We start from the raw sequence: 14,640 nt of genomic DNA on the forward strand, positions 1-14,640 counted from the left end.
TTGATTCCTTAATTTAGCGATGAGCATGCCCTCCAACCACCAATTGGCTATTCCTTGGAAAACTGTGTCAGGAGATAGATTCAGGATCAGACCGAGATGTGATCTTGGCATCGGGGTCCCATCCCAAACGGAAAATCCTGCCCGGGTCTTTATACGGTAAGAAGTCTCACAACACCAGGTTAAAGTCCAACAGGTTTATTTGGTAGCAAATACCATAAGCTTTCGGAGCACTGCTCCTTTGTCAGATGGAGTGGAAATGTGCTCTCAAACAGTGCAAACAGACAAAATCAAGTTGCAGAATACTGCAACTTGATTTTGTCTGTTTGCACTGTTTGAGAGCACTTTCCACTCCATCTGACGAAGGAGCAGTGCTCCTAAAGCTTATGGTATTTGCTACCAAATAAACCTGTTGGACTTTAACCTGGTGTTGTGAGACTTCTTACCGTGTTCACCCCAGTCCAATGCCGGCATCTCCACATCGGGTCTTTATATCCAGAGGAGCAGAATACAAGAGAGTGGAAGTCATGTTTCAGCTAGATTCCCTTTAAAGCAGCGAGTGGTTATGGTCCAGAATACACTGTCTTAAGGATTCAATAATAATTTCCAAAAGGGAATTGGATAAACGTTTGAAAAGGAAAATGATCGCTGGTCTATGGGGAATAAGCAGAGCAATGGGAGTAATTGGACAGTGTTTTTAAAGAGCTGGCACATGCATCTTGAACTGAACGACTTCCTTTGTGCTGGATGATTCTCTGATTCTACGCAGGAATTCTTAATTCAGCATTAACACAGTCAACTTGCTCATTGGCACTTCACTGCCTAACTTTTCAACTGGTAAATTTTTACACCAAAGTTGGTGAAGAGAGGAGCTTTTAGCATTTAGTCTTTAAAAAAAACACAGATATTCTATGCAATGTTCTAAGCTGTGCAGCTGTGTGGCTGTACAGTAATCTGTAACTGATCACATAGGGAACAAACAGGTTGCACACAACTGATCTTTTCTTAAGAGACGAACACTCACGGCTCTGCAGCAATCTTAAAGGAACGGAGCAGTGCAACAAACAGAAATTTAGACAGAATATTGGTTAAATGTTATGATTATTGAGGGTTTTTTTAAAATGAGAAGTGCCAGGAAAACTTGTTTGTTTGGGGTTCTTGAAATACAATAACCTCAGGACAGTTTGGTTTGCAACTCATGCTGTCATCATTCTCTAAATAGAGAATTGAGCCCAAATACAGGTTCAGTAATGCATCTTAGACAAATACATATATAGACTAGAGTGTTGTTTTTATTTGCTCAAACGTAGTGAATTCTCACCACTTCCAAAAGATTTATGAATTCAATAAACACCGCACAGTGAAAACTGTACCAAGTATAATGACAAAAGCACTCAAGATATAAACTATCAGCCTATTCCATCATTACCAAGTGCATTAATACTCAGGGTGCTTGCCACATAAAGCTTTGTCAATAGGTTTCAGTCTTCAACTAACCAATCCCTACAGCAGTGAGAAATGACTGCATCAGAGTAATACATTATAATAACTCCACTTTTAAATAGTTAGGAAAAGTCCATTCCTTTCAAGTACATTGAAAAATAGAAAATAACTTCTCCAGTACCCAGGCATCGACATGTATTTAAGCTCTAATGTCAACTTTATTGGCATTTATTTAAGCTTCTCATGACATCTAATGTTCTTCAGGGAAGAAAATCTGCTGTCCTTACTTGGTCTGGCTTATATGCGATTCCAGAGCCACAGCAATGTGGTTGACTCTTAAGTGCCCTCTGAACAAGGGCAACTAGGGATGGGCAATAGAGCTGGCCAGCCAGTGACGCCCATGTCCCACGATTGAATTTAAAAAATTCAGGTTCAATGGCCAGCTGTTATGTTTGCTTGAGGTGAGATGACTTAAAGGCCTTAGATAAGGTCACTCGGAAAAGCATTATAAAATACACCCAAAAGAATCAAACCTGATCCCATTTTAATAACCCAAACACTTTAATGACTATATCTAATTTACTGTGTATTTTCTCCTACCCCTGTCAACCTTGGCATCATCGTGTGCTTAAAGCTCCAGTGCCTTCATCTAATTTTCTTAATTAAAAAATTACCCATCATTGATTAAGTTCCAGTTCAGTGCAAATCCATGTATAATATATATTAAAATCAAGATGCTTGATTGCAAAAAAAAGTACTGTGAATCACAGCCGCCTGAATATTCTTCATTGGCTGTGTTACTGTGTCTACTCATACAGTGCACGCAATCCTGTGCCCTCTCCCGTGGCCCGTTTGATGGCAGGATGTATTTAATCAGGTAGAAGGATGGCAGATGGGGAAGGCCTATGGGACGGCCTTATAGTTAAAGTCCTTAAGTCGGAAATTACTGCCCACCTAAGGGCCTCATCCTACCACAGATGGTATTAACCACCAGTGGACAGGGGGGGCATGCCACACCGGGCTGCTTGGGGGCTCTAGTGGGGGGATTCCCTCAGTGCCAGATTGGGGGACGTGGCATCAAGAAGGGGCCCACTGAGAGCCCCCCACTGCCTTTACTGACACACTACCTACATCCCCTCCATTCGCCACCCCCCAACATGGCAGCACTTGCCTATTGCCCTTAATCCTAGGCCTCGGGTTGGTGCCGTCCAGGTGATGCTGCCATTCAGTAGAGCTGCTGACTCTGATTGGCTCGCAGCTCTCGAAGGTGGGGGGCCTCCACCCTCAGAGACCCCGATCCTGGTGGATGGCCCACGGGTGGCCTGTGAAGAATTTAAGTGGAATAAGATGCAGCAGGTCTTCCCTAAACAAGGCAAAGTGGGGTACTCGCCAATTCCTCATCTGGCAACCAAGATCCCCATTGCCTCCAAGCATTTTCAGACAGCGTGGTTCCGATTTCTGGCTTTGAATCCATTGACACTGAAAAAGGGTTTTCATTTATAGGTTCATAAATTAATGAACCTTGAAGATGAGGGATTCTGAATTATGGAGTGCTCACAAATGGCATCGTTCTTCCTGGGCATTTAGAATGTTTATTGTTCTAACCATCCACTTTGTGTATGGAAGATGTACATGGGAAAGAGAGAAGAAAGAACTTGCATGTATACAGTATGTTTAACAACCTCAGGACATCCTTTACTGCTAATGAAGTACTCTTGAAGTAGAACATAGAACATAGAACATAGAACAGTACAGCACAGAACAGGCCCTTCGGCCCACGATGTTGTGCCGACCTTCATCTGAAACCAAGATCAAGCTATCCCACTCCCTACCATCCTGGTGTGCTCCATGTGCCTATCCAATAACCGCTTAAATGTTCCTAAAGTGTCTGACTCCACTATCACTGCAGGCAGTCCATTCCACACCCCAACCACTCTCTGCGTAAAGAACCTACCTCTGATATCCTTCCTATATCTCCCACCATGAACCCTATAGTTATGCCCCCTCGTAATAGCTCCATCCACCCGAGGAAATAGTCTTTGAACGTTCACTCGATCTATCCCCTTCATCATTTTATAAACCTCTATTAAGTCTCCCCTCAATCTCCTCCGCTCCAGAGAGAACAGCCCCAGCTCCCTCAACCTTTCCTCATAAGACCGACACTCCAAACCAGGCAGCATCCTGGTAAATCTCCTCTGCACTCTTTCCAGCGCTTCCACATCCTTCTTATAGTGAGGTGACCAGAACTGCACGCAATATTCCAAATGTGGTCTCACCAAGGTCCTGTACAGTTGCAGCATAACCCCACGGCTCTTAAACTCCAACCCCCTGTTAATAAAAGCTAACACACTATATGCCTTCTTCACAGCTCTATCCACTTGAGTGGCAACCTTTAGAGATCTGTGGATATGGACCCCAAGATCTCTCTGTTCCTCCACAGTCTTCAAAACCCTACCTTTGACCCTGTAATCCACATTTAAATTAGTCCTACCAAAATGAATCACCTCACATTTATCAGGGTTAAACTCCATTTGCCATTTTTCAGCCCAGCTTTGCATCCTATCTATGTCTCTTTGCAGCCTACAACACCCCTCCACCTCATCCACTACTCCACCAATCTTGGTGTCATCAGCAAATTTACTGATCCACCCTTCAGCCCCCTCCTCTAAGTCATTAATAAAAATCACAAAGAGCAGAGGACCAAGCACCGATCCCTGCGGCACTCCGCTAGCAACCTGCCTCCAGTCCGAAAATTTTCCATCCACCACCACCCTCTGTCTTCGATCAGACAGCCAGTTACCTATCCAATCGGCCAACTTTCCCTCTATCCCACACCTCCTTACTTTCATCATAAGCCGACCATGGGGGACCTTACTAAAATCCATGTATATGACATCAACCGCCCTACCTTCATCAACACACCTAGTTACCTCCTCAAAAAATTCTATCAAAGTGTTTAAGTTTTAAGTTTATTTATTTAAGTTTATTTATTAGTGTCACAAGTAGGCTTACATAAACACTGCAATGAAGTCACTGTGAAAATCCCCCAGTCGCCACACTCCAGTGCCTATTCGAGTACATTGAGGGAGAATTTAGCATGGCCAATGCACCTAACCAGTACATCTTTCGGACTGTGGGACGAAAACAGAGCACCCAAAGGAAACCCACACAAACACGGGAAGAACATGCAGACTCCGTACAGATAGTGACCCAAGCTGGGAATTGAACCTGGGTCCCTGGCCCTGTGAAGCAGCAGTACTAACCACTGTACCACCGTGCCGCCCTGTGTAGTCGCTGTTGTAATGTAGGCAACATAGAAACCAATTTGCACAAAGCAAGGTCCCAAAAACAGCAATATATAATAACCAGATTGCCCGTTTTAGTGATGTTGGGTATTGGTTGAGTATTAGCCAGGGCAGTATACAGAAAGCTATTAGATCTTTTACGTCCACTTGACAGCAGTAAGAAGTTTAACAACACCAGGTTAAAGTCCAACAGGTTTATTTGGTAGCAAAATCAGGTGTGGCTTTTGCTACCAAATAAACCTGTTGGACTTTAACCTGGTGTTGTTAAACTTCTTACTGTGTTTACCCCAGTCCAACGCCGGCATCTCCACACCTGACAGCAGACAGGGCATTGGTTTTGGATCTCATCTGAAAGACGATTCCTCCAACAGTACAGCACTACTTCAGAATTGCACTGCAGTCTCAGCCTAGATTATGTGATCAAGCATCTGAAATGAGGCTTGAACCCATGGTTTATGGTCGAGTGTACGACAACTCAGCCAAATCCCTGAAATCTGCAGTGATATTAATCTCTATATTGCTGCAACTTATATTCACATGATAGGATCACATGGTTTGGATTGAAGAGAGAGACTAAGGTCTGGCAGATAGTGGGAAAAGCTCTTGAAAACCAAACTCGGAAGATCTTGGTTAAAGAAAGAAGGTCCAGAGTACTGCATACCAGGACAAAGCTGCCCACTGCATCTGTAACCCATTCACCACTAACATTCATTCCCTCCACCACTGAAGCATGACTGAAGTGCGTACTATCTACAGGATGAATGAAGCATTGACCAAAGCTTCTTCAACAGCACATCTATCATGTCGTTAGAAGGACAAGGGCAACAGGCACTTGGGGCCACCTGATGTGGATATACATTGCCATTCTTTCATCATCTTTGGACCAAAGTCCTGGAGCTCTCTACCTAGCAGCTATGTGGGAGGACTTCACCATGTGGAATGCAGCGGTTTAAGAAGACAGCTCTCCACGTCTTCTCGAGGGCAATAAGGGATGGGCAATAAATACTGCAGTGACATCCTGAGTATTAAAGAAACACTACAAACATGGAGAAGAATTGGAAGGAAGATGAGATAAGTCAAATACAGGTTAGATGCTGGCAAGTTTCTTTTGAAACATTGTAGTTTGTAGAAAGATCAGCATTAGTGATCATGATAATCACAAATTCTAACCACCTCACAGATTTGGCTGGAAAATGCTTTAAGGATGCAATACATCTCAGCTTCAGATAGGATTGTAAGATCCAATAAATCTTTCCTATTCCTGAATATCCATAAGCTTGCTTAATTTGATTTGATTTTCTCTATTGTGGTTAAGGATACTCTCTCTCTCTCTCTCTCTATACATATATATGTTATAAAATAATAACCAGAGCAACTCCTACAACTAGGAATTTCTTGAGTTATAGAAGACTGCCACATAGAAGACTGTTAAATAAGTTAAGTGCCCATGGTGTTAAGGGTAAGATTCTGGCATGGATAGAGGATTGATTGGCTGACTGGCAGAAGGCAGAGAGTGGGGATAAAGTAGTCTTTTTCAGGATGGCAGCAGGTGACTAGTGGTGTGCCTCAGGGGTCAGTGCTGTGACCACAACTTTTCACAATATACATTAATGATTTGGAGGAAGGAACTGAAGGCACTGTTGCTAAGTTTGCGGATAATACAAAGATGTGTAGAGGGATAGGTATTGAGGAAGGAGGGGGGCTGCAGAGGGACTTGGACAGGTCAGGAGAGTGGACAAAGACATGGCAGATGGAATTTAATGTGGAAAAGTGTGAGGTTATGCACTTTGGAAGGAGGAATGGAGGCATAGACTATTTTTTAAATGGGAAAATGCTTGGGAAATCAGAAACACAAAGGGACTTGGGAGTCATTGTTCAAGATTCTCTTAAGATTCACGTGCAGGTTCAGTCGGCAGTTAGGAAGGCAAATGTAATGTTAGCATTCATGTCGAGAGGGCTAGAATACAAGAGCAGGGATGTACTTCTGAGCCTGTATAAGGCTCTCGTCAGACCCCATTTGGAGAATTGTGAGCAGTTTTGGGCCCATATCTAAGGAAGGATGTGCTGGCCTTGGAAAGGGTCCAGAGGAGGTTCACAAGAATGATCCCTGTAATGAAGAGCTTGTCATATCAGGAACGGTTGAGGACTCTGGGTCTATACTCTGGAGTTTAGAAGGATGAGGGAGAATCTTATTGAAACTTACAGGATATTGTGAGACCTGGATAGAATGGACATGGAGAGGATGTTTCCACTAGTAGGAAAAACTAGAACCAGAGGGCACAACTTCAGGCTAAAGGGACGATCCTTTAAAACAGAGATGAGGAGGAATTTCTTCAGCCAGAATCTGTGGAACTGTTTGCCGCAGAAGGCTGTGGAGGCCAGGTCATTGAATGTCTTTAAGACAGAGATAGATAAGTTCTTGATTAATAAGGGGATCGGGGTTATGGGGAAAAGGCAGGAGAATGAGAATGAGAAAACTATCAGCCATGATTGAATGGTGGAGCAGACTTGATGGGCCGAGTGGCCTAATTCTGCTCCTATGTCTTATGGTCTTATGATAAAACAATGAACAACATGGCATCATGTTGGCAAATACCCAAATACGAGTAATTAAAAATGATGCTATCCTGTTTAATAGGGAACATTCCATCTTCATAGAATCCCTACAGTGCAGAAGTAGGCCATTTGGCCCATCGAGTCTGCACTGACCACAATCCCACACAGGCCCTATTCCCATAACCACATATATTTACCCTGCTAATCCCTTGACACTAGGGTCAATTTAGAATGCTCAATCAACCTAATCCACACATCTTTGGAGTGTGGGAGGAAACTGGAGCACCTGGAGGAAACCCACACAGACATGGGGAGTATGTGCAAACTCCACACAGACAGTGACCCGAGGCCCCAATTGAACCCGGGTCCCTGGCACTGTGAGGCAACAGTGCTAACCACTAGGCCACCGTGCCGCCCCTCTTACTGTGCTTAAGTCACATGGGAACACACACAAGTCAACCTTTGAAAAAGCACCAAGCACAACTTGTGAAACCTTGTCTGCACCATTCCAGTGAATAAAGTAAATCAGTTTGTTCTGGAACTGTAGATTGATTATGTTTAAAATGGTATTGGATTGTCATGCAGGAGCAATGCTCCAACTGAAACAGGCATCTGTCTGCGACTGCTGCAATGCAGCATGGGTACAGGCGAGCATGAGAAAAGGTTTCACAAATCAGCTCTGTACCAAGAGAGTTATTTTCTTTTTTCCTCAAAAGAAGTTAAATTACTTCTCACTTCAAGTTCTGCCACCCACATACATATTTATTGCTGCACTTTACAGAATATATTTTTAAAAATGAACAAAATAATACCTACTTTTGTAAATGGAAAGTACTTTGAGACACCATCTACAATACCGCAATATCAACATATTGGAAGCAAGAGCAGGTAAATGCTGACTGGTTTGAGTCTGGAAATACTAAGTGATAACACTTGGAGAGATGCATGGAACACTACCTTGAGATATAATCATTCAGGAAGCCCGACTGCATAGGATCATAGTTCATTTACAGATGCAAAGTAAAACCATTACCGTAGTTTTACTTTGCATCTAGTCCCTGCCTGGGACAAGTGGTTCAGCAGGCCCAGCCCTGGGTCTGTCTTGTAAGAGGCTTAGGTAATGAGTTCCATCTGGGCAGGCCATTGCCCATAGTCATCAGCCCCACAGGGAGGTCAATCAGTGATTCCCCATGGATTTCGTGGGGGTTTTCACAGCACTCTGGGGAGAACACTGTAACTGACGTGTGTTTATTAGAGTCTGTGAGAACCTCTCCTGTCTTTATTTCCAATTGAGCCATTTTCTTTGCTGGTGGAATTCTTCTCTTTTTGTTCCCTACATGCAGGCCTGTAACATTCCGGTGTCAAAGGACAACTGGATATTCTGGCAAAGTTGTAACTGGTAGTCATTTACGTACCTAGCAATATGTTGGACTTTTCTTCAAGCGGCTCTTAATGCATTCAGAGTTTTCCCCTTTGAATCTCTCTTGTAATGAGAGCAGACCACTTTAAACTAAATAGTGGGAACAACAGGTCAAGTGTGGGCAGGTGTGACCAATTAAAGAGAAATGACAAAGCAAGATAGCAATAGGAGAAGTGATAATCAGAGCGTGGCAGGAAGGCACGGAGCATACAAATTTAAGAATGCATTGGCAGATATGGCCAGAGTTTGCAAAAATGGTAAAAAGACATAGCTAAGGGCTCTGTATCAGATTGCACATAGCATTTGTAACAACACAGATGTACTGACAGCTTAAACTGAAATAAATATGTATGATCTGATAGCCATTACAGCAACATGACTGTAAGATAACAAAGGCTGAGACCAAAATATTCAACAGTACATGACATTTCAGAAGGATAATAAGCTAGGAAAAAGGTGGAGGGATAGTTCCATTAATTAAGGATGACATTGGTATAATAAAGATAACCTTAGTTCTAAATATCAAGATGTAGAATCAGTTTGGGTGGAGAGAAGAAATAATGAAAGTAGGAAGTCACATCTGCGAATAGTTTCTGGGCACACTGACAGCAATGATAGAAGATTGATTGGCTGGCAGACAATAGAGAGTATGCATAAATGGGTCTTTTTCTGAGTGGCAGGATGTGACGAGTGGAGTTCCCCAGGAGTCTGTGCTGGGGCCTCTACTTTTTACAATTTATATCAGTGACTTAGGTGAAGGCTTGGTAGCTAAATTTGCAGATGACACAAAGGAGAGTATTTTGTGAAAAGGACATAATGAAGTCACAGACGAATATAGATAGGCTGAGTGAGTAGGAAAAAATCTGGCAGATGGAGTATAATGTGGGAAAATGTCAAGTTTACACTTTGGCAGGAAGAATAAAAATGCGAAACAATTGAGCAGATGCAATGGCGGAGTGGAATTGGACTAATAATCCAGAGACCTAGCTTGGGTGGATGTAAAAGATCCAATGGAACTGTTTTGGGAGGACTTGTTGCAAGGTGATAACATCCCTATCTCTGGGTCAGAAGTTCCAGGTTCAAGTCCCAATTGAAGACTTGATGGCCATGGAAAGTCATTTATAATGTGGACAAACATAGAAACAGAAAATAGGAGCAGGAGTAAGCCATTCAGCCTTTCGATACTGACCACCATTCATTATGATCAGGGCTGATCATCCAACTCAATAGCCTTCCCCCCATATTCTTTTATCCTCTTCACCACAAGAGCTATATCTAACACCTTTTTGAAAACATACAATGTTTTGGCCTCAACTGCTTTTTGTGGTAGTGAATTCCACAGGCTTACCACTCTCTGGGTGAAGAAATTTCTCCTCATCTCAGTCCTAAAAGATTTTCTCCGTAACCTTAGACTATGACCCTCTAGTTCTGAACTCCCCCACCATCAGGGACATCCTTCCTGCATCTACCCTGTCTGGTCCTGTTAGAATTTTATAGGTTTCTATGAGATTCCCCCCTCGTTCTTCTGTGCATGTATACTCCAGGTTTCAGAATAAACCGGGGAACAAGCGTCAATCTTGCTTGTACAAAGTGAGGTTGCCTTGTTTAACATACTGCACTCACGTTACTGTTCGACATATAACAAGGTCTTTTTTTAAAAAATGTATTCAATTTTTAAAGTTACAAAGTCAATAGGCAGATTGGACTGGGTGAGCCCTTAATCCAGTTCCTTGCTTGCCCCGAAAACGAATTCAAATTGAATCCAATTCATGGTCCCCACAAGAGAGACAAACAAGATTCAAGCTGACAAGTTAAGGCAATCTTGAACTTGATCTGATGCTTGATCTTAGCCAAAAGTGGCAGATTTTAGGTTGCTCTGCACTGAGGACCTGTGCCCACTCGGACTAGGTTGGACTTATCAAACACTCTTCAAATATCATAGCAGTCATGCAGTTAACAATACAATGAAATGGAAGTAAACAGATTATGATCAGTAGCGAGATAAAGAGATAGGCAGAGAGATAACTAACTAAAAGAGAAAGTAAGTAGACTTGTGTTAAATAGGACTGAGGAAAAACGAAGGCAAGATGAGTAAAATATTTCATAATAATGTTGATTATTTTTCCTATTTGCTTCTCATAGCATGAAGTTAATCTGCTCTTCACTGATTTTTTGCTGTAATATTGGGCAACAAAAGAGGCAGGTGATTTACTGAATCAGAGTACTGTATTCTGACTGCCTCATTAACTGATTATAAACATGGATTTACTCATTAGATACAGAAGATGTATTTCCGTTATATACATAAAATGAGTCTCTATTTCACTTTATATAATTAGACCGGGCATTCAATACAACAGACACAAAACACATAAATAATCTCAGTAATAAATACATTTATTTATAAATTGACTTTTTAAATGCAATTAAAAGCATGAAAGGCCAGTTCATTAACCTTGCCATCACCATCACTGCACGACACAAGCAACAGGAAACAAATCCTCAACACATCCTTAACGTTTGCTGTGAAATGGAGAAGTGATTGTGGTTGAACAGGTTCGGTTGATTATTGCTGAAACCTGCCCCAGCAAAATGTGCAGGAATAAATAATAAAAAATGGTAACTCGTTTTGTTCTGAATAACTGGAGCTGTAAAGTTCGGAGTGGCTGCTGGTTCTTTACTAGATCTGAGTGAGAAATAAACGTGTTGAAAATTTTCCGACAAAGATTTGGGGTGGAATTTATTACCCCCTCAGAGGCAAATTTGGATGTTGGGGCGCATTTAATTGGGTTATAGTGTGGGAACCCTCTTGCCTTCTCGTCTCTGCCCAATTAAGTCGAGAGTGGGAAGGCTCATGAATGGCCTTCTTGCCCAGATGCCAACTGAGGCCCTTAAGTGGGCAAGGGAGTCGCCACAGCATGTGCCTGAAAATCAAACCATGCTGTGTTTGCTTGCAAACTGCTAGGAGAGGCTTGGGGGAATCTCTCAACGGCAGTCAATGCCTGATCAAGAGACCTAGCATCAGGAAAGGGGGTTGGCCGCTGAAAGCCAATGCCTACCCTTGCTTCTGACCCTCCGCCCTCCTCCAGGATCGGCCACCCTCCCATGATTCCCCATTCTGTCCTCACTCACCTTTGGCTTGAACCCCTTTGATGATCCTGCGTCTCTGGTGAGTGTGTTGCCAGCAGCGGCCACCGCCCTGGTGGCGCTGACAGCAAAGGAGAGCTGCCGGCCCTTGATTGTAGATCTCAGGGGGCAGGCACTTTGCCCCTTGATTCTGGGGAAGGCCTGACACTGGTTACTTAAGTGACTGGTGTGCAATGAATACTGGCAGGCCTTCACCAATGGGGATGACGCAGGTGATGCTGGATCTCCCGCTGGCAGGTTGCAAATACTAAATTCTACTCTTCAACATTGTTCTGAATAACTAGAGCTGTACAGTACAGGAACAGCCCCTAGTGCCTATCCTAGTATACAGCTAGATTATGGCTTACCAGCATCTTGACTCAATTGACTCACCTTGGTTCCACAGCCCTTAATACCCTTTCCCAATCCTTTCCGAACAAAATTCTTCAGTTGATTTAGTCTCAACAATATTTGCCTCCCGTTTGTGTGAAGAATTGATTTCAGCACTGAATGGGCTAGCTTTATTTTTAAGATAATTCTCACTGATTTTGGGCTGTAGATGAACATTTCACTCCACCTATCCCTTTGACTCTTTTAAGCATCTTAAGCAGCTCATTGCAATCATTCCTCAATCTTCTATTCCTGAGGGAATACAAACCTACACATTGGGCCTGATTTCACCATTTTCATTCTAAGTGCTGAATCAGGGCGCAATTCAGATCCAACTTGGAAATCTGCTTTCAGGCGTCCCCATATGCACTTAGCCTGAAAAAAAAGTTGCGAGTCTGAATAGCGCTGTGGGCGGGGCTTAGCGTGCCCAAAATGATCGGAGCTCTGAACTGCGCATGCGCAGTTCGAAAACAATTTGAAAAAACGCCCCCGTGTCAGATCGCTCCCGAACCACAGAAAGTGGAGAAAGCGACCCGGGAGCGAAATGCGGGAGCGATAACCCCCGCAGACATCACTGTCCCCGTTTTCCACCCACCCCTCCGCCACCCAGACCGATCGCGACCCCCTGCCCCCTTCCCCCACACCGATCGCCCACAGAATGGCTGCTGACCCCTCTGCCAGAAATCCATCTGCTGCCCCCTCCCCCTCCCCCCCCCACCACACACCAGTGAGAAATCGGGCCTCCCTCCCCCCTCCCCAGAGATACATCTTACCCGCCTCCCTCGTCTCCCCCCTCCCTCCCCCCCAAGAGAATGGTCTGGCCTCACTCTTCCCCCCTCCCCACCCCAAGAATGATCTGGCCTCACTCCCCCCCACCCCCAGAGGAACATCTGACCCGCCTCCTCCTCCCTCCCTACCCCTCACCAGAGAGTGATTTGGCCCACCTCCCTCCCCCCCCCACCTCTCCCCCACCAACCAAACACCGATCGGCCCTCCCCCCCACCACCACCAGACAACGATCGGCCCTTCCCCACCCCCCCAATCAGACAACGATCAGCCCTCCCCCACCCCTCCAGCCAACGATCGGCCCTCCCCCCCCCCACCAGAGATACATCTGACCCGCCTCCTCCTCCTCCCCCCACCCCGACAATGATCTGGCCTCACTTCCCCCCCCCCCCCGCCCCGCCCCAGAGAATGATCTGGCCTCACTCCCCCCTTCCCTCGCCCAGAGAATGATCTAGCCTCACCCCCCTCCCCCACCCCCCCCCACCCATACAAATGCATTTAAATCGCCGTTGCGCCCGTTTCGGGCACGAATCGGATCACGGCCATTCCCGGGTCTCAGTAAAGTGGCCAACTGTGCGGACGTGGGCACGGATCGCGTTAATGGCCTCACACCCGACTTTACCACTTTTTCACGCCCATAGGGCCCATAATCTGTAATACTTTAAAAATCCCTGGTCAATTTGAAAACGTTGGGTGCACTCACTTGTGACGTCCATGTGGATCTTCCTTGGTCAATACACCTTCCTTTTCCATTAGCATTTGCCGAAAGGTTCCCACTTTCTGGCGAATCTCTTCCTGAGTATACCTGAAACAGCAATAGGAGATCAACTCAGTTCAAGGTAGCAAACAGCATGGAAAAGGGAAATCTCGAAGATCGCATTAAAAATAGCAAAAGAGTATGCATGTTCAAAACAATAAAATTTAGTTTGATATCAGGAAGTTTTGTTCACACTGGGAAAAAAATCAACAAATGCATGAATGGGCTCAACTGAAAAACTTGGAAGCACTTAAGAACTAATTGTATGCTACAATTTGGGGCCATTTTATGGCCATTCCGGACGGATGAACGAAATTGGTCTTGCGACCTTGTGAGACTCGTTTCTCACTTTAGCTGTTTATATGACACATCGAAAAGATAAAGACCTGTGCTGGAAAGAGTTTCATTGCTTTGCTTACCTTATTTTAAAAATAAGTAACTATTCCCTGTCTTTAATTAAATTTGCCCTTTTTTTGGAGTGAATTACCGTTGCTGTGATATACTAATGTGTGAAATGCTAATCCGCACTGCATTTGTTGTGTTCACTGTGTAGTGCTAAAAGTGGCCCCTTGGGCAAGGCGAATAGGAAACAAGCTTCACGCTCATCTAGGACATTACTTGTATAAATAGCAATAAACACTGTGTTCAGTAATACATAAATGCACTAAAAGAAGAATATAAGCCATGCCTGATGCAGGTTTTGTATGTGCAAGTCATTTTCACACAGGTTTCTGTATCATGGGTTTGGGATTTCCAACTGCTTCACATAAATTCTGTGAACAAGATATATCACAGGTCTTGTAACTTTATACCGTCCCAATGGAACTACAGCACCCAGAATGTTACCATGACATCAGTCA

At 44.1% G+C, this 14,640-nt stretch overlaps 1 protein-coding gene across 1 annotated transcript in view; it reads right to left on the minus strand.

The window, feature by feature from the left end:
* Positions 1–14,640, minus strand: part of LOC144502007 (serine/arginine repetitive matrix protein 3-like) — a 164,878-nt gene that overhangs the window by 27,836 nt on the left and 122,402 nt on the right. The window contains exons 2-3 of the mRNA XM_078226025.1: positions 13,727–13,828; positions 11,854–11,998 (exon numbers count right to left, since the gene is read on the minus strand). Of these exons, the coding sequence (XP_078082151.1) occupies positions 11,854–11,998; positions 13,727–13,828 (247 nt within the window). The remainder of the gene's footprint in view (positions 1–11,853; positions 11,999–13,726; positions 13,829–14,640) is intronic.

Source organism: Mustelus asterias, chromosome 12 (genome assembly GCF_964213995.1).
Source record: "Mustelus asterias chromosome 12, sMusAst1.hap1.1, whole genome shotgun sequence".
Classification (NCBI taxonomy): Eukaryota; Metazoa; Chordata; class Chondrichthyes; order Carcharhiniformes; family Triakidae; genus Mustelus; species Mustelus asterias.